Source organism: Erythrolamprus reginae, chromosome Z (genome assembly GCF_031021105.1).
Source record: "Erythrolamprus reginae isolate rEryReg1 chromosome Z, rEryReg1.hap1, whole genome shotgun sequence".
In the NCBI taxonomy this organism is placed as follows: Eukaryota; Metazoa; Chordata; class Lepidosauria; order Squamata; family Dipsadidae; genus Erythrolamprus; species Erythrolamprus reginae.
Window position 1 is genome coordinate 59,010,285 of NC_091963.1, and position 19,864 is coordinate 59,030,148.

The following is a 19,864-nucleotide window of genomic DNA, read 5'->3' on the forward strand; positions in this document are numbered from 1 at the left end:
ATTTAAATTCCCTTCGGCCGTCCTCCCTCACCAGCACATCGTTTGATCTTTTCTTCAGCTCCCAAAGCCCCCTCCCCCCATTTTGGGGACCCTCAAGATGAACTGGGGTGTGTGTGTGTATGAAAGAGCGAACTGTCCCATTCTTTCCTTGCCAAAGTGGCATTTTGTCAGGACCGTTCTGATTGGATGGTGGTGAAGTGTCCCATGTGGCCAAAAGGCTGTGGCTGAATGTGGATTTTTGTGAGGAAAAGGCTGGGGCCAATAGCTAGGGGCCTTTTGGCGAGGGAGATAATGCAGCAGCCTATCAGCTTCTGCAGAAGAAAGAGCTTCATCCAACTGGCGGAGGCAAAAAGTCCTAAACCCCCTCTCCTATTTCCTGACCTTCATGGGACAGTATCTGCAGCTGCGGTGTGGAGGTACAGCTAGATACTATGACATGTCTTCCTCTACCCGTCCTTTGGGCATAACTACTCACTCAACTAGGAGCATGGCTGCCTCTGCAGACTGGTCCACCCAAGCTTTCCTTGAGGAGATGTGTAGGGCTGCCACCTAGGCTTCCCCTTCTTCTTTTATAAAACGTTACAAAATCGATGTTTTTCCATTGGCGGATACAGCATTCAGTTGCAGGGTGCTCCAACAGTTGGTTCCATCTGCGTCAAAAGAGAATTAATTCCCTCCCGTGGGACATAAGCTTTGGCAGGACCCACTCTGGCTGCTATCTCCTCCCAGTAAGGAAAATGAACCATTGTCTCTTTACCTGAATGGTCATTTCCTTGCATGGAGGAGATAGCCGCCAGCACCCTCCCGTTAATTCTTGGGTCCTTGAGTGTGAAGTTATCTACTACTGTTATCGCAGTCTGGTTTGTTCTTTAGTTTATACCTTACTAACTGTGATATTCTTGTGTGTGTTTTTCTCATGTACTACTTTTCCTGCCACTATTTATGTGAGCTGACCACACTACAAACTTGTGCTCCAGACTTCACCAAAAGTGGAAAAATAGCTACTCAGCCGAAGAAATATTGGAAAAACTTATTGGCTGACGGATCATGCAAGAAAATGACCGTTCAGGTAAGGAGACAATGGTTCATTTTATACCATCAATTGTTGATATAAAAGTAGAGTCCCCCACCCCTCTTTTTTTACTGGAGGTTTCCACAATTCTATCTGCTCTTTGAATCTGAAATCCTGGGATTTGCAGCCAGTAATTATTAATCAAGTTGTTCAACCATGTTTTAATGAAGCAGAGAGCTGCTGAATTTAAAAAGTCTGTATTGTTTCTATTTAAGAGTAGCAATTCATTTATTTTATTTATTACTGAGTGAAGATTAATTAATTGCAGAGAGGTAAGGGGGGATTTACTGACACAATGCTCCCTGAGCCTTTATAATATTGCTCCTCTTTTGCCTCTCTTCCTCCTCCTTTTGTTTTTTCCTGCTTCTTTGTCCCTGCCAAGCTAGAAGAGATAACTGCCTTTCCCTCAGTCAGAATTTCCACCACAGTTGAAAAGATGGAAGGAATAGCCCAGATAGCTCCTGGTTATGTAAAGACAATTCTTTGATATTCAAAAGGTAAATTCTAGAATATGAAATTCTTAGAGTCACAGAAAATAATAAATCACATCAAAACTACAAGAGAGCATTTCATCGAGGCTGCCATCAGCACTACCATCTTGAGGCAATTCTGCTAGGAAAAAAATCTAAGAAAACGGACAAAATAATTGTGCACTAATTATGCTGAGCTATATATAAATCTTATCACTGGGACATAGATGATATACCCACATTAAGATTGTTTTCAGAAATATCCTCTACATCTACAATATAAACTTGGTATCATTGCTTATGATCTGGAATAAAACTAGTAGCTAAGCTAAAAGGAAGTAAAAAAACACAGTTGGGAAAAAAAAGTGGTTTAGCCATACAGTCAGGCTGATGAAATTATCTTGGTTCTTATTAATCAAATCAGGACTGAAATTGTAGCTGCAATGATGTTATTTGACCACCTATAGCAATGGGGCTCAAATACAGTGATACCTCTCAGTGTTTCCTCTAATTTTTTTTCGGTGTGGGTGGAAAAGTATAGTGTCTGAGAGGCAGTCCCTTCGGGACTGGGCAGCATAAAAGTATAAATAAATAAATAATAAATAAATAAAGTATGGGTGCGTGCTATCACGCATGCACAGGTTTTGACATCCATAATTCGCTCCCCCTACTTTCTTTCTCTTTCTCCTCCTTCTCCTCTCATCTCTTTCCTTTCTCTCCCTCCCTTTCTCTCCCTCCCTCTTCCTCTCTATCCTTTCTATCTCTCCCTCTTTCTTTTTCCCTCACACACACCCATGGACAGCAAGAAGCTTGGTGGTACACCGTGCCACTAGGCTGCTTGCCTTTCAGCGGCCCCCAGTCATTACCCCCCCCCCCCACGGATGAACATCGTCGGTCCAGCAGATCCACCCCCACCCCACCCCCGTGGACGGACATCAGGCTGGTGGGGCCGGCAGATCCGCCCTCTCCTCCAAGGACAGACATCATCGGGCCAGCAGATCTGTCCCCCCACCCTCGCGGATGGACATCGGGCTGGCAGGGCCAGCAAATCTGCAAAACCCCCCCCCCATGGTAAGGGGCTTACCCACCCTAGCTGGAAGGAGAAACGGTTAAAGCGGCGGGAAGGAAAACGGGCCTGCATTTGGCCCCTTTCTTTCCTGCCTTTCTGCTTTTACTGTGCGCTGTAGCGCGGGAATTTAAAATCTCAGCACAGTTTGCCAATTCTAGCGCAGAGGTCGGTCCTCTGAGGTAGAATTGCAATCTTCTGGACTGAGATTTTAAATCTCCTGCACTACAGCACACAACTCAGCTAAGAGGGAACACTGGTACCTCTTCCTACAAACGCCTCTACTTATGAAATTTTCTAGATAAGAACAGGGTGTCCAAGATTTTTTTTTCCTCTTCTCAAGAACCATTTTCCACTTACATGCCCGAGCCTCTGAAACTGTAACTGGAAAAGGCGGGGAGAAGCCTCTGTGAGTCCTCTCTGGGAATCTCCTGGGAGGAAACAGGACCGGAAAAGGCAAGGAGAAGCCTCTGTGGGGCTTATCTAGGAATCTCCTGGGAGGAAACAGGGCTGAAAAAGGTGGGGAGAAGCCTCCATGGGGCCTCTCTAGGAATCTCCTGGGAGGAAACAGGGCCTCCACTCTTCCTGTGGTTTCCGCAAGCATTATTTGATTTTTCATTGATTCCTATGGAAAAGATTGCTTCTTCTTACAAACTTTTCTACTTGAGAACCTGGTCATGGAATGAATTAAGTTCAGAAATAGAGGTACCAATGTACTGCGGACAGCAGCAAACAGTTTGATCTATATCAAAGCAACCAAAAAGGCATAAAAAAGCATTTCAGACTTTCAAAGGGTTTCAAGGTTCCTTCTGTTTAGGTCCATACAGGGAATGTCCAAAATTGTCTGGATATTTTGAGAGTTCAAAATGCAAACTCTCCATCATAAAAAAAAATTGCCCCATTTTGTTTCAATTCATTTTCAGCTTTCAGAATAAACCTCCATGATTTGCCATAAAAATGATATCAAGAATCTTAGCTTTACATCTGATCACAAATATTTTGAGCTGTCTTTGAATGTCTGTTAAGATGACTGTCTCAACTCAAGAAAAGCTTAAAATAGATTTTTAATGCAACATTCCAAGGGCGGGAAATACAGGATTGAATCCTTCAAATACTCTTTGAGAAAACATTTATCATTTCCATTTATAAGAACACGAGGGTTTCTGAAAGAAGAAAAGCCTTTCAAAATTGTTTCTTCACACTTTAGTTCAATTATTCTCAACCTGGAGGTCGGGATCCCTTTGGGGGCCAAACGACCGTTCCACAGCAGTTGCCTAAGACCATAGGAAAAGACAAATTTCCCATGGTGTTAGGAGCTAAAGCTTCTATTCTGGCGCCTTAGAACATATTTTTACAATCCGACCAATCAAGCATTTACAATGTTGGTGTCCCTCTAACCTTCCTGCCAATCAGCTTAAAGCTCTGTTGGGAGAATTGCCACTAAACTTATGGTTGGGGGGTCACCACAACATGAGGAACTGTATTAAAAGGTTGCGGCATTAGTAAGGTTGAGAACCACTGCTTTAGTTAGTTGTGGAATGGTAAGTACAGTATCTGCCATTGGTTACTTCTTTTCAATTAGGAGTGATTTCTAAATGAGTTTTGTTAAATACTTTCTGTAATAAAATAATAAAAAGTGTATGCTTGTTGTCAAACATTTATTTATTAGCTTCTATGCTGTTCCAGATGAAACACCAACATAAAAATAGTAAGAAAACCAACACTGTAATAAATACAATTTGATATGAAATATGATGTGAACTCCATAGTCAAGTCTTAACTCCATTCTTATGCTGCCTCCTTTATAATTTTACCTCAATTACTTTGAGGCAACTGAGTTGTTTTAAGACTACTGCGTAACATCTTCTGCATAATATCTGTTTAGTGTTTTATTATGGGAACCTGTAAATTTAAAAATAGGTTTTAGCCCAACAATGTAGATTGTTTTGTTTATTAAATTATTTCTTCAATTCTTATTAATGAGATAAGACATGTGATTAGGAAATCTACTTTGCAGATTAAATAACTATTATGTACAAAAGTGCTACCCTATTCATTACAATTTTGAGGGCTTTTTATTTTATCTAAAATTAAGTTAAATATAAAAAATAAAATGCCTGTTGTGTTTCATTGTTGACAACCAATAAAAAGCAAGACAACAAGGTACTATAAGAATAAAGCTATAACTTTATAGATAAAGTTTCTGTAAAGATCAGGCTCTTATTCAACTGTATTGTTCAACAAGATAAAAAAATAAAACCATATTTTAACTGACCTGTTTTTCATTTTCATCTTCCAGCTTCAGTCTGTCCTCTATGTAGTTCCTGGCCTGAAGGAAGGCCTTTCTCTGCGCCTTCTCTGTTAATATCCTTACAAAGACCCCATACAAGTTTACACTGACAAAAAGGATAGCATTGGCCATAAGCTGTAATGAGAAGGCAAAAAAGAGAAGAGACAAAAAGGATATATTTTATTACAGGAACTTATATACATCACCATGTCACTGTAATTCTATCAATTTTTTTTTTGTTATTTTGATACTTAAACATTGTTTGCTATTCTCAACATTTATTCAATTATTAGGTTTACCAACTGGCAAGAGTCACATGTTTTCCAGATCTAGCACCACAAATCCTCTTAATTGTAAATGCTGGCTATTGAATCTGGGGGTACAGCACAGGAAACTGTGAATTTAACTCCCGCCTTAGGAATCAAAACTAGCTGGGTGACATTGGGCCAATTAGTCTCTCTTAGCCCAACTCACAAAGCTGTTGTTGTAGAGAAAATAAAAATAAAATGGATATATTTTCCACCTTGAATTATTTGTAAAATAATAAAATAATAAAATAAATAAAATAAAAACAGTTGAAGAAGATGCCTCCAGAAATTGTTGGTGCTCCAATCCTGAAGGTTTTTAAGAAGAAATCGGACAACAGTTTGTCTGAAATGGTATAGGTTTTCCTGCTTGAAAACCACCAAGATCCCTTCTAAGACTGTTATTCTATTAAAATAAAAATAAAATAAAATAAAAATAGGGTACTCTTGTTCACACAACACATTGTGTTTCAATTGTTATTTAAAAAATAACCGGAATCTGGAAATCTGCTTATTTTATTTTACTATTCTGGGAAATCAACAGACCAGGTAAGTGACTGAGCTGCGAAAGAGGGTGAGAAGTGTGAGACCCAATGAGGCAGAAGAGCAAACCCAAGTCTTACAGGAACCCAGCAGAGCCAAAGCAGGCTGTATATCAGTTATGGAGATACTATACCATGGGCATGTTTACTTAGTGACTGCAATGAAGAGAGAAGGAGCATAGGTATACAGTGATATGCCCTTTCTCAAGGGGTGGAGCTAGCCCGCAAGTAAATGGGAGATGAATAACACTTCCAATTTATTGGTAGCGATTGTCCTCTCTATGTATATGGACAAGGCTCTACGCAAATCTAACATGTGCCATGATGATTCCTGCTGTTTTCAGATTCTTGTAAAAGGAGGGAAGGATTACTTCCTGCTTCCTGTAAAAGATAGAGTCCACCTTTGTGGTGAAAATAGGGTCTAAGTGGAGAACTACCCTATCTGGATAGAATGTGAAACTAAAGCTCCATGAAGGTAAATTACTGGAAGGATCAGACTGTGCTGAAATTGGCTGTTGTTTTTTGCTGCAAGAAGATAAATTGCTGGCAGGCAGAGACCAAAGAGTGGAGGTGGATGGATGGGGCTACATTCAGTATATTCACTCTCTTTTGGGGGGGTAAAAAGGTACATCTTGTACTCCGAAAAATACGGTATGTTTGAAGCATAATGCTTTGAGTGTTTATTAATAATACCTTTATTTCTTAATTGTATGTACGTGGATAATTACTTCAGTCTTTTTAGAAATCACCTTAAGTGCAATTACAGATGACTGAAAATGTCTTTGCTATAATAGAGGGAATTAATTCAGATTGGATTAATTCAGTCAAGGAATAGAGAGATTATTATATTCGCTACAAATCTCTGCAAACTATTTCTTGTAAAGAACTAATTAGTTATTTTGGGCCAGACATACTGTAGACACTAGAACTTCTGTAATGGAAACCAATATAAAGGATAGGAATTTGCATTGGTAACATATTTTGAGTTGTTTAACTTGTGCGAGGCTGGCTGCTTCAGGAGGGTCGACATGTGCAGTGGAGCTGGAAGCACTCAGCCACCGTTGCCGGAGGCATTGAGATGGGTGATCATGCAATAATGCATGTGATCGCCCAGGAGGCCCTGCGCTCGGCACTAGGCATGATTTAGGGCCAGGGCGGAGTGACCCCATATAAAAGCAATGGGCTTGCCACTCTCCGCCCTTTTCAATTTGGTCTCATCGGCCCCATTGCAGGCACCCTCCCTCCCTCCCTATGGTCTCAGTATGACTGCTGGTTGCCTCTGGGGGCCAAGTAGGAATTTTTGACAGCCATACCGCATTTTAAGTTATGGCCGGTTTTTTGCCTACTCCACACTAGGCTTGGGGATGGGTGAGGTTAGGGGGTGCTTAGCAGTAGTCACTCATCAGGATTAGGTTAATTAGCTCAAATTCCCTTGGTCACTGGGATGGTGGAGTGGGGCAGAAAAGGGAGTTAATAGCAACTGTGTGATTTCCTTTAGGGCACCTTTTGGAAGGTGATAGGCTTCCCCTCACCAAAAGTTCCGGACAGAGAATGCCTGAGAGTTGGGGAGGGGGTTCCCTTGGAGCTCACTGGCCGCAAGTCGACAAATGGGGATGAGCCTTCCTACATGCCTTGAGCATGACAGAGGGCAAGAGAAGGTCAAGGCCAAGATCAAGTTCAAGGCCAAGGTCAAGGGTGACCTTCCCTTGCCCACCAAGGAGCTTTCGCACATAGTGGCCCAAGGATGTTTGGAATGGAAGTTCTGCCACATCGGCTTCTTCTGCAGGTACAGTTTTAAATAAATAAAGTGACCCATAAAACCCAGCTCTGTGGTTCGTGTACTTATTCCGCATCCGACGCAATCTACTTTCTTCTTAACACTCAGAATCTATGGTTCTTAAGAGAGAGTTCCATCATTCAATTATCAGGAGATATTTAGAAGAATAGAACAGAGCGGTCAAACACAGATCAAATGTAACTTATCCATGAAAAGCAAGAGAGTATGAACAAGGAAAAAAAAGTTAAGCTTCTCTAAATTTGAATCTAATATTCAGATTGCTTTCTTAGCAACAATATATAAATAATTTATACCTGCTTTGGATGGCAGTTTATTTGGCTTTTTTGAGATTAGCCAACATCAGTGCTACGATAAATGCAAACTGGAGGCACCTTTGCAATAAAAATACCTTCTTTATTTGCCAGTCACAAAAGTAAAATAAATATGTATTTAAAATAAATACGTACAGAGATGTAACTGATGTGGATGATTTCTGTCCCAGACCAATGAGGATAAATCAGTTTGTGGAAGTTTATGAAAAGGCAGCTGTAAATGAAATAGATGTGGTTGATGATAAGGGGCAAACAAATAATGATAATAATGTTCTTTATGTAATGTGTTCGGAAACTTCAGATCGTACAGAATGCAGCTGCGAGAGCAATCATGGGCTTCCCAAGGTATGCCCATGTTACACAAACACTCCGCAGTCTGCATTGGTTGCCGATCAATTTCCGGTCACAATTCAAAATGTTGGTTATGACATATAAAGCCCTTCATGGCATCGGACCAGAATATCTCCGGGACCGCCTTCTGCCACATGAATCCCAGCGACCGATTAGGTCCCACAGAGTTGGCCTTCTCCGGGTCCCGTCAACTAAACAATGTCATTTGGCGGGTCTCAGGGGAAGAGCCTTCTCTGTGGTGGCCCCGACCCTCTGGAAGCAGCTCCTCCCTGAGATTAGAATTGCCCCCACCCTCCTTGCCTTTCGTAAACTCCTTAAAATCCACCTCTGCCGTCAGGCATGGGGGAATTGAGACATCTCCCCCGGGCCTATACAATTCATGTATGGTATGTTTGTGTGTATGTCTGCTTTAATAACGGTTTTTTAAAATGTTTTTAAATTATTAGATTTGTCTTGAATTGTTCTATTGTTGTTGTGAGCCGCCCCGAGTCTACGGAGAGGGGCGGCATACAAATCTAATAAAAAATAAATAAATAAATAAATGTGCATGAATGCTCGAAGCTTGAGCAACAAGCTCTGTGAGTTAATGGCCATAATATCTAGAGATAATTTGGATCTGGTTGCCATAACTGAGACATGGTTTAAGGACTCCAATGAATAGGAAATATCCATACCAGGATTTACATTGTATAGGAAGGATAGAGTAGAGAGAAGGGGAATTGGAATAGCCATTTATGTTAAGGAAAATCTAAAAGTAACACTGATTCAAAATACAGTACATGTAAAGAGCCGGAGAGTCTCTGGGTTGCATGCAAACTAAAGAGGGTTCTGTCATTAGAATTGGGGTGATCTATAGGCCTCCAGGGCAATCTGAGGATTATGACAACAAGATGGTGGATGAAATTACCCAAATGACAGTAAAGGGAGATATCCAGATGGCATCCACCCCAAAGTTCTTAAAGAACTCAGATATGTGATTGCTACCCCGGACTGATTTATTTAACCAATCCCTTTTAATAGAGGTTCCTGATGATTGGAGAATGAGTGTTGACTCACCTTCTCAGAGTACAGGAAGTCAGCAGTCAGGATGGGTTGTACTAGCTCATCAGAGGCAGTACCAAGTCAGAGAAGTATAAAAGGAATGGATCCACCCTTTGACCCCAGTTTAACTGACGAATCTGAAAGAGTGACTCGGTGTGGCGAGCACAACTAACTTACAAGTATAATAAACCAGTCACAGCTCCATCACTTGAAACAAGATGGAATAGAATGTACTAGGAGTTAGAATATAGAGGATGCCTGGAATCAGGATCAGAAGTCAGGCCTGAGAGAGAGAGAGAGAGAGAGGTGGAAAATGAGGGCAGGGGCCTGACTGCTGATTCCCCCTACTCTGAGAAAGAGCTTATCAGGTGAGTCAATGCTCATTCTCCAGAGAGGGGAGTAGTCAGCAGTCAGGATGGGACATACCAAAGCTGTTGTCTCAAGGAAGGGCTATAGGGAATGCTCTATCACTCATGTTAGTACTCTGCGATTGAAGGACGCATGAGCCGAGGCATACTTGTCTATGCAATAGTAGCGAATGAAGGGAGTGGGAGAGCTCCACGTGGCCACTCTGCACAGCTCTTCCAAAGGGCATTGAGTAGCCCAGGCCATCAAGGTGGCCACGCTGCAGGTTGAGTTCACCGTGATGCCTAGTGGACATTGAAGGGATTCCAAGTCATAGGTTTTGGCTATAGCACTGGAAATCCACAGGTCAATGGTCGAAGAAGAGACCTTAAGGCCTAGAGATTGTGGAAGAAAGTTGATTAAGAGAGCTTCTGTCTTCCTGAATGGATGAGTCCACTCTATGTATATTTGAGGAGCCCTTTTCACACCAAGGGTATGCCACCTGTGTTCCAAAGGATGCGAAGGGCAAGAGCTGAAGGTAGGAAGGATGATATTCTGGCCCCTGTGGAAGGTAGAGTTGACCTTTGGAACAAAGGCAGGGTCAAGCCGAAGGATGACCTTGTCATGGTGGTAGCAACAAAGGTCATCACTGAACAACGGAGCTGACAACTCAGAAATGCACTTTGTTGAAGTAATGGCAATGAGGAAGGAGACCTTTTGAGATAGGTAGCATAGGAATGCCTCTTGCAGTGGTTTGTAGGGAGGACCAGTTAGTGTGTGAAGACCTTTTGAGATAGGTAGCATAGTGATGCCTCTCGCAGTTTGTAGGGAGTACCAGTTAGTGTGTGAAGGACCTTAGGAAGATCCCACGTAGGGAACGGTGAATCGTTGGGGGTGAGTGTTAGCAATGCCCTTAAGGAACCTAGAAACCAAAGGAACGTATCCCAAGGACAGCCAGTGGCCACAGGCCATTATTTATTTATTTATTTATTTATTTATTTATTTATTAGATTTATATGCTGCCCCTCTACGGAGATTCAGAGCGGCTCACAACAACAAAACCGTACAAATCCAATAGTTAAAAACAATTTAAAACCCTTGATATAAAAAACAATCATACATCTCATACACACCATACGTAAAGCGGAAACGGCCCAGGAGAACGGCAGAGGTGGATTTTAAGGAGTTTGCGAAAGGCAAGGAGGGTGGGGGCAATCCTAATCTCTGGGGGGAGTTGGTTCCAGAGAGTTGAGGCCACGGCAGAGAAGGCTCTTCCCCTGGGCCCTGCCAAACAACATTGTTTCATCGACGGGACCTGGAGAAGCCCAACTCTGTGGGACCTAACTGGTCACTGGGATTTGTGCGGCAGAAGGCAGTCTCGGAGATACTCTGGTCCGATGCCATGAAGGGCTTTATAGGTCATAACCAACAGTTTGAATTGTTACTGGAAACTAATTAGCAACCAATGCAGACTGCGGAGTGTTTGTGTGACATGGGCATACCTGGAGAAGCCCATGATTGCTCTTGTAGCTGCATTTTGCACGATCTGAAGTTTCCGAACACTCTTCAGAGGTAGCCCCATGTAGAGAGCAGTAGTCAAACCTCGAAGTGATGAGGGCATGAGTGACTGTGAGCAGTGTCTTCTGGTCCAAGTAGGGCTTGTGACACACAGCTGGGAGGCAGGTACGTGAGAAAGAAGCTTAAAATCCACCTCTGTCGTCAGGCATGGGGTAATTGAGATATTCCCTTCCCCCTAGGCTTATAAAAAAAAATTATGCATGGTATGTCTGTATGTATGATTGGTTTCTTAAATTGTGGTTTCTTTTTAAATTAACTTAAATATTAGATTTGCTTATATTGTTTTGTTACTTTTTATTTTTTATTTTATTTATTTATTTTTTATTTATTCATTTGTCCAATACACAATACATATGGAAGAGAATAGACATGAAGTAATATATACAAAGATAATGTGTAAAAATAGAGAAGATATATGAAAGGAAGAAAATATATATGATATATGAGATAAAGGAAAGACAATTGGACAGGGGACAAAAGGCACACTAATGCACTTATGTACGCCCCTTACTGACCTCTTAGGAGCTTGGAGAGGTCAATCATGGATAGTCTAAAGGAGAAATGTTGGGGGTTAGGGGTTGACACTATTGAGTCCGGTAATGAGTTCCATGCTTCGACAACTCGATTGTTAAAGTCATATTTTTTACAGTCAAGTTTGGAGTGGTTAATATTAAGTTTGAATCTGTTGCGGGCTCTTGTGTTGTTGCGGTTGAAGCTGAAGTAGTCATTGACCGGTATGACTTTGCAGCATATGATCTTGTGGGCAATACTTAAATCGTGTTTTAGGCTCCATAGTTCTAAGCTTTCTAGACCCAGGATTGTTAGTCTATTTTTGAAGGGTATTCTGTTTCGAGTGGAGGAGTGAAGGGCTCTTCTGGTGAAATATTTTTGGACGTTTTCAAGGGTGTTGATGTCCGAGATGTGGTATGGGTTCCAGACAGATGAGCTGTATTCAAGGATGGGTCTGGCAAAAGTTTTGTAGGCTCTTATGAGTAGTGTGAGATTACTGGAGCAGAAGCTACCTAGGATCAGGTTAACAACTCTAGAAGCCTTTTTGGCGATATTGTTACAGTGGGCTTTAGCACTTAGGTCATTTGATATTAGTATTCCAAGGTCTTTTACTAAGTGTGGGTTGGCTGTGAGAATTTGTTTATTCAGTTTATATATGCGGTTTGGATTCTTTTTGCCAATGTGGATGGTAGAGCATTTGTTGGTTGATATTTGAAGTTGCCAGGTGTTAGACCAATCTGAGACAAAGTCAAGGTCTTTTTGGAGAGTAAATGTGTTGTCAGTGGTGTTGAAAAGTTTTACATAGTCGGCAAAAAGAACACAGTTGCTTGCGATATGATCGCAGAGGTCATTGATGTAGAGAATGAAAAGAGTAGGACCTAGTACACTGCCCTGAGAAACACCACTTTTGACAGGGACGGGGGTGGAAATGGTGCTTCCAATTTTGATAACTTGTTGCCTGTTTGACAGGAATGCAGTAATCCAGCTGTGGAGGAATCCTGAGATGCCATAGAATTTGAGTTTTAGGAGTAGTTTGTCATGGATCACTGAGTTGAAGGCTTTGCAAAAGTCCATATAAATTGCATCAAAGTAGTTGTAGGTTGCAGGATAATTTCTTTCTGAATCCAAATTGTTTGTTAGAGAGTAGGTTATTAGATTCTAAGTAAAGGGTGATTGATTGATTTATAATTGATTCAATGATTTTACATGAGACGCAGCATAGTGATATTGGTCTGTAGTTGTCAACGAGAGAAGAGTCTCCTTTTTTTGAAGATGGGGATGACTATTGCTTTTGACCATAGCTTGGGGAGTGTGCTGGTCCTGAAGGATTTTTGAAAGATAATGCTTAGAGGTTCAGCTATAGCAGAAGAAAGCTTTTTTAGGAAGTATGCACAAAGATCATCTGGTCTGACTGATAGGGAAGGTTTGAGGTCACGGATTGCTTTTTCAACGCGGTCTACAGTGAATTCGATTTGGGTTAGGTTGTTGAGAGAGTTTGAGGTGTGATTTGCAAAGATGGGGGATGAGCCATTACTGTTAGCAAAGACAGAGCCAAAGAAAGAGTTGAAGAGGTTAGCTTTGGATGGATCATCTTGGTATTCTTTGTTGTTGGGTCCTATGAGAGGTGGTATAGGTTTAGAGTCATTGAGTTTGTTGTTGACGAAGTTGTAGAAGGCTCGGTTAGATTTGGTGCGAAGGAGGTTTCCCTCTTGTTTCCTGTGATAGTTGAGACATTCTGCTTTTATTTGCTGGCATATGCTTTTGTAGTGGCTTTTGAAGTTGGTTACTTGGCCTTTTTTGCTTTTACACCAGAGGGATCCTTTTTTGGTTTGTAGTTTCTTTATCGAGACAGGTAAGTTATTTTTTCTTTTACCTCTGGATGAAGTGAGTGGCACATGTAGTCCGATAAGTCTTTTAATTTGGAGTAAGAACGTGTTGCAGAGATAATCAATGGTGTTGCAGTTGGAGAACAAAGATTGCCAGTTGAGAATTGAGAGATTGGCATCAATGAGTTCATAGTTGGCTTTCCTAAAATTGTACTTAGGTGTCACGTTATTCAGGTGAGTGTTAGGATGGTGTAGATTGAGGTTGAAGTTAATCATACTGTGATCGCTGTTGGAGAAGGGTTCTTTTATATGCAGTCCATAGATAGCACTTTTGCTATTACAGAATATGAGGTCAAGACAGCTATTGAGTCTAGTATTGTTTGATACTAATTGTTCAAGTCCCAAGCTGGTGATGGCATTGTAAAGGGCAGTATGTATAGGTTCTGTGGAGCATTTGTTTAGGGTCCAGTTGATGTGTGGTAGGTTGAGGCCACCAAGGAATATAATGGGATAGGGGCAGAAGGTTGCCCAAGTGAGTAGGGAGGTTAGTTTTGTTGCATGAGTAATGTCGTAATCTGGAGCTCTGTAGCAAAGCAGGAAGCGGAGTGGTTATGGTTTCAGGAAGGATAAGATTATGTGCAACTTGGATGTTTTTTAGATTGAGTGAATTTTTATAGAATATAGCTACACCGCCTCTTCTGTGGAATTCACGGTCAGACTGGAAAACAAGGTAGTTACTTGGTGTGATGATGGAGTATTCAGCTATGTTTCACAAACTAAGATTATGTCAAATATATTAGTGTCAAGTAGGAGGAGGAATTCAGACAACTTGTTGATAATACTTCTTGCATTGATTAGTTTACATTTGAGATTGAATTTGTGTTCAGGAATGAAATTGGATTGAGTTGAGTTGAAGTTGGATTGAATTGAATTGAAGTAGTAAGGGGCGTGCTTTCCTATTCTTTGTTGGAAGTGCTGGGGATGTCCTTTTGTTGGTGAGGGATGGTAGGTAGAGAAGTGTAGGATGGCTGAGGAGGGGTGGTGGGTTGGGAGATGAAGGGAGGGTTGTGGGTTTTGGTTTTGATGCATTCAGAGCGGTAGTCTATGTATAGGTTAGTTTCACCATGATCACGACGTTGCTTAAGTTCAGCCCGTAGTTCACAAGAGCGGATGCGTTGAAGTAGAGTTAGATCTGGTCTGGATCTGAGTTTGTTGTATTTGGCGTTATTTCTGGCGATGGTGTTCATGGTCTTGATGAAATGTTGTTTGGTAGCTTCAGTTTTGCAGACTATTCTGCAATATCGGGGAGCCTTTGATCCATCATTGTACCTAAGTACAGGGCCGCTTCTAGTGACGTCTAAGATGTCATCAGGAGCAATCGTTTGAGGACCCTGGTTGCGGATGATATTATGTATATTTGTTAGATCCCCATTTTCCTCCAGGCCAAATAGGATGGCGTTCTGACGCTTTTGTTCACGCTCCATGGTATCTTTAACTAGGGTGGGGATGTCTGTAGTTGGGTTTGGAGGTCGAGGTTGTGGTGGCCTACGTGGAGTATTAAGTGGTGGTGGTGGAGTGGTGTAGGGTACTTCTTTTGGGGTTTTAGCATTTATTACATCTTGGATGTTTTTTTCTATGGAGGCAAGCCGTGGTTCCATGCTTTCTGTGTATGATTGTTGAGTTTTAGAGACTGCTGTTAGGATTACATCGGACAAATTGCTGAAGGAGTCTGGTTTGGGAGTGCAAGATGGGCAGAAATAGTAGAATGAGGGATTACCTTGAAGAAAAGTGGCGACATGTTTATTTATGTTAAGGCAAGTATGGTGAGCTGATTTTTTGCAGGAGTGTCATTTTGTAAATCCTTCTTGTATATTAATTGTGTTGTTGCATATAAAGCAAATGTTATTGAAGTTATCAGAATTATTTACTTGGGGTTTCTTCTTGATTGGCATAGTTGCTGGGGTGAGTCTTAATAATCCTGCTGGGTTCCTTTGCAGCCACTGGGGGGGGGGGTTGAAGGTTTTAGACGTGACTGCTAGGTTACTTTACAGCCACTAGGGGGGGTTGGAGCATCACTGCTAGATGAGTGGTTTTAGGAGTAAGAGCCCAGTCTTTGTTCAGTAATCCACATGGTAATGGCGATTCCCTGTGAAAGCAGTTGGGATTTTGATGTTGGACTCCTAGTGCTGCTGCTTCAGAGTCCTTTGGGATCAGCTACCCAGCTTTGGGAAGGTACAGACGTTTTATGATCTGCAGGAGGCTTTCCTATAGTATTCCATCCACCCAGGTCAGTTTGCAGGGCTGGGGAATCGATTGTGCTTCTTTGAAAGCTCTAAGGTACTTTGCAGTGAGCTGTATAGTGTCAGGAAGGGAATCAAGCTCTTCACAGTTTGCTTTTCCACCCACCCAGGTTAAATTGAAGTGCTGTGGAATTGGCTGCGCTTTCTGCAAGATTCACTCTCCCTTCGGTATCAATTAGCCTTAATTTATTTTGAATTAAGATTATTTTGCTTCTTCCGTCTCCTAACACCGTCTGGGTGTTTGCAGAGTCGGGGCTGTCCTTTCCCACTTTCTTTTTCACTTTCTTTCAGGTGCCAGGGGGGAATTAGGGCTTCAGAGTGGTCCTGGTTGGGCTGGGGAAATACTAGCAGCTACTACTGAAAGTCCCCTTGTGACTCACTCCTTCCTATTCCTTTTGTTTATGGGAGTCTTAGATACTTTGTTTCAAGGAGCCACCAAACGGCTCAGCTGAAGCTCCAAGCCTCAGATTGCCTTGTTTGGTGCTGCTTAGGAAGGCTGTAAGCACTTTAGTTGCAATTGCAGTCGAAACAGTATGGCGATCAGCTGGGAGGCTTCTTTAGCAGGGAAGTAATTTAAATCAGCTGGGGAACAGCAGAACTAATCGGGTTGCCTCAGCTGGGTAATGGCAGGGTTACATAGGTTGCCTCTCTCTCTCTCTCTGGTAACGTGCTCCCTCTGTTTTCTCTCCCTCCCTCACTCTGGAACGTACCTCCATTTGCTGCTTTGAGCTGCTTGTTGTGTCTCGTCACTCCTGATTTTGCTATATCTATACTTGAGTTATTTTAACTTTTTTAACTTTTACTTCCTAGCGATGTGATTAGGCGTCTGAAAGGATCGCCATCTTGATGTAATCTGTTGTTAGCCACCCCAAGTCTGCGGAGAGGGGCGGCATACAAATTTGATTGATTAATTAATAAATAAATAAATAAATATGACAAAGGCTTTTGTCAGAGGACTAACAATTGCATATATAAGTAAAAAGAATAAAATTAAAAATAACCAAATCAGGGAAAACCAGAAGAAATTAGGGGAGTTAGAAACTAAATTACTAAATGACCCAGAGAATGTGGAAATAAAGGAAGAAAAGGAATTAATTAAACATAAAATAAACCTCTTGGTACAAGAGGAGATAGCCCAGAAGATTAAATCTGTAAAACAGAATTATTTTGAGCAAGCGAACAAGCCAGGAAGGTGGCTAGCATATAAATTGAAAAAGGAAAGAGAAAAGAAACACATACAACAATTAGATGATGAAATGGGAGAGAAACAATTCAATTTTGGGGGGGAAAACAATAGCTAAAATTTCTTTCAAGGATTATATAAAAGGGATGAGATAGGAGGAGAAGAAATACAATTATATTTAAATAAGTCCAAAGTACCCCAAATATCTGAAATTATCCTAAACAGGATGGAGGAAGACATATCAATGATAGAACTAGAAAGGGCAATTAAGAAACAAAATAATAATAAAATACCTGGGACAGATGGAATTTCAGCAGAATTTTATAAACAATTACAAGAACCCATGAAAAAACTAATGCTGGTAATGTTAAATGAAGTTCTTAGCAAAGGGAGAATTCCACAATCATGGAGAGAGGGACTAATCACTTTAATTCCTAAGGACCCAACCCAAACACATTTAATTAGACAATATAGACCAATAGCATTACTAAATTCAGATTATAAAATTTTTGCAATGATATTGGCAGAACGGTTTAAAATGATTATTAATGAAGTAATTCACCCGGACCAAAATGGTTTTTTACCAAATAGGAATATCAGAAATAATTTAAGAAATATAAATATATTAGAATATTATGAAGTAAACCCCAGAAAAAATTTGGCTTTGATATTTTTAGAGGCAGAAAAGGCATTTGATAATTTAAATTGGAATGTTTTTATTATAGAAGACACCATTGAATCTGGATTTGGGAAAGTAGCAGGATTAAAAATTAATAAACAGAAGACTAAAATATTAACAAAAAACATGACAAATAGAGAAAAGCAATTATTAGAAAATAAATTAAGAGTTGCAAATTGAAAAAAGAGTTAAATATTTAGGTATAAACCTGATGTCTAAGGCAATAACAATTACAGAGGATAATTATACAGAGCTAATTTTAAAAATCCAAATGAAACTGGAAAGATGGAATAAGTTACCGATTTCCCTTATAGGGAGAATTTCAGCAATCAAAATGTCCATCTTACCCAAAATCTTATATTTGTTCCGAACAATCCCAATTACCCTGAAGAAAGACTTTTTCCAAAAATTAAACAGAATTATAACAAAATTTCTATGGGCAGGAAAAAACCCTAGAATTAAATTATAATATTTGCAGGATAACAAAAAACAAGGAGGATTTGGACTGGGCCAGCCGTTGCTCCCACATATGGGAGAGACGCAGCACAAAGTGAATGCGAAAGCCTGGCTGACAGCCAGGAAGATGTGGCAGGCAGCCAGGAAGACGAGGCCACTGGTACGCAGGATTCAGCAGACAGCCCAGGGGATTTGGCATGCAGTCCCTCAGACAGTCTTTCGTCTCTGGGTTCTTCTGCAGATCAATATATTGATCTGCGTAGACGAAGAGCTATGCAAAGAAGGGATCGCTTTAAGGAGTATTACAAGTCCTTTTAGGAGCACCTGGGCTGGTTGTGGTTCTTATACCGAAGGCTGGGTGTGGTTCCCTTAATGAGGGCTAAAGGGATAAAAGGGAACAAAGGCCAAGGCAAACTGTGGCTGTTTATCTGTGTTATTTTGTGGTTCCTGCTCTGAAGTTTCTGTTCTGTGCCGTTGGAGTTTTCAACCCAGCTTTTTCAGACAAGTGGGAGGTGAAAACTCTGGGACTTGCTGTTTGCTCCAAAGATTCAAAAGGACTCCTGAAACGTCTTGGCTCATTCCAGGTTGTCTTTGTTTGCTTTTTCCTGTGTTTTTGTATGCGGCTGAAGTAAGCCTTGCACTATCATTGTTTTCGGACACTAAGAACTGTTTTTGAGTAACCCTTTTTTGTTTATCTAATACAAGTTTTCTGATTAGCAGAGCACGTGTGTGTTTGATTTTTTTCCCTTGGACTGTTACGCATTGCCTGAGCCCAGTCAGGCAGAACAGTACTTAAGGAGGCTTTGGCAGTCCAGAGCGAACAAAGCACCCAGAGAAAATAAATATTCCTTTCGCTCTGGGCAGCTCAGAGTGAACAGAGCGTTTTCCTTTCTCTGGGTGCTTGGAGAGGGAATAAACCATTTTGCTGTGTTGATTCCCTCGTGCTGCCTCCCATACACCCAGTACAAGGTTGCCTCCCGGAGTGTCTGGGTGCAAAAAAGGCAAAAGGGGGCGCTTTGCCCTGGCCGAATCAACTCAGCATAAGCCAAACCGAGGAGTCCTTCAGCATGGGAAGGAAGAGAAAGCAGGTAGCAGCAGTCGCTGCCTTTCGGTCAAAGGAACAGGAGGTTCCCCCCTCTCTCCCACTTGGGTTTCTCTCTCTGGCGCAGTGTATGGGCCTCGCACCGGGTGAATGGGAAGTGTATGCTCCTCCTCACAGTTTCCCCCTGTTTTTTAAGCCTTAAAGTTTTGGATTTTTTTGATTCACCTCACCTTCTTCCTTTGGCAACGACTGTCCTCCTCCTCTTCTTCCTCCTCCTCCTCCAATCCAAATTCTGAGCTTTTATTTCTTTCCTAATGGGTTTGCATGCATTATTTGCTTTTACATTGATTCCTATGGGAAAACTTGCTTCTACTTACAAACTTTTCTACTTAAAAACCTGGTCACAAAACAAATTAAGTTCTTAAGTAGAGGTACCACTGTATATAGAATTTCTACAAGTGTCACAAGAAGAAATCAACTGGCTAGAGAAGTATGTATTAGATTCACTAAACAAATGATAAGGGATAAGGTCTATAATCTATTGAAAGAATATTTGATATCCTATAAAGGTAAAGAATAGTACTCCGTCAAATCTCATAATGTGTGCGAGAAAAACGAAAACTGCACCAAACCTTAGCTAACAAATTAAACAGAAATAAAATACCCTTTAGGTGGCTAATCCCTGAATGTATGTTGGTA

General features: G+C 41.2%; 1 protein-coding gene across 1 annotated transcript in view; it reads right to left on the reverse strand.

The window, feature by feature from the left end:
* Positions 1-19,864, reverse strand: part of ADCY1 (adenylate cyclase 1) — a 424,936-nt gene that overhangs the window by 365,241 nt on the left and 39,831 nt on the right. The window contains exon 2 of the mRNA XM_070767120.1: positions 4,884-5,033. Coding sequence (XP_070623221.1) covers positions 4,884-5,033 — 150 coding nt within the window. The remainder of the gene's footprint in view (positions 1-4,883; positions 5,034-19,864) is intronic.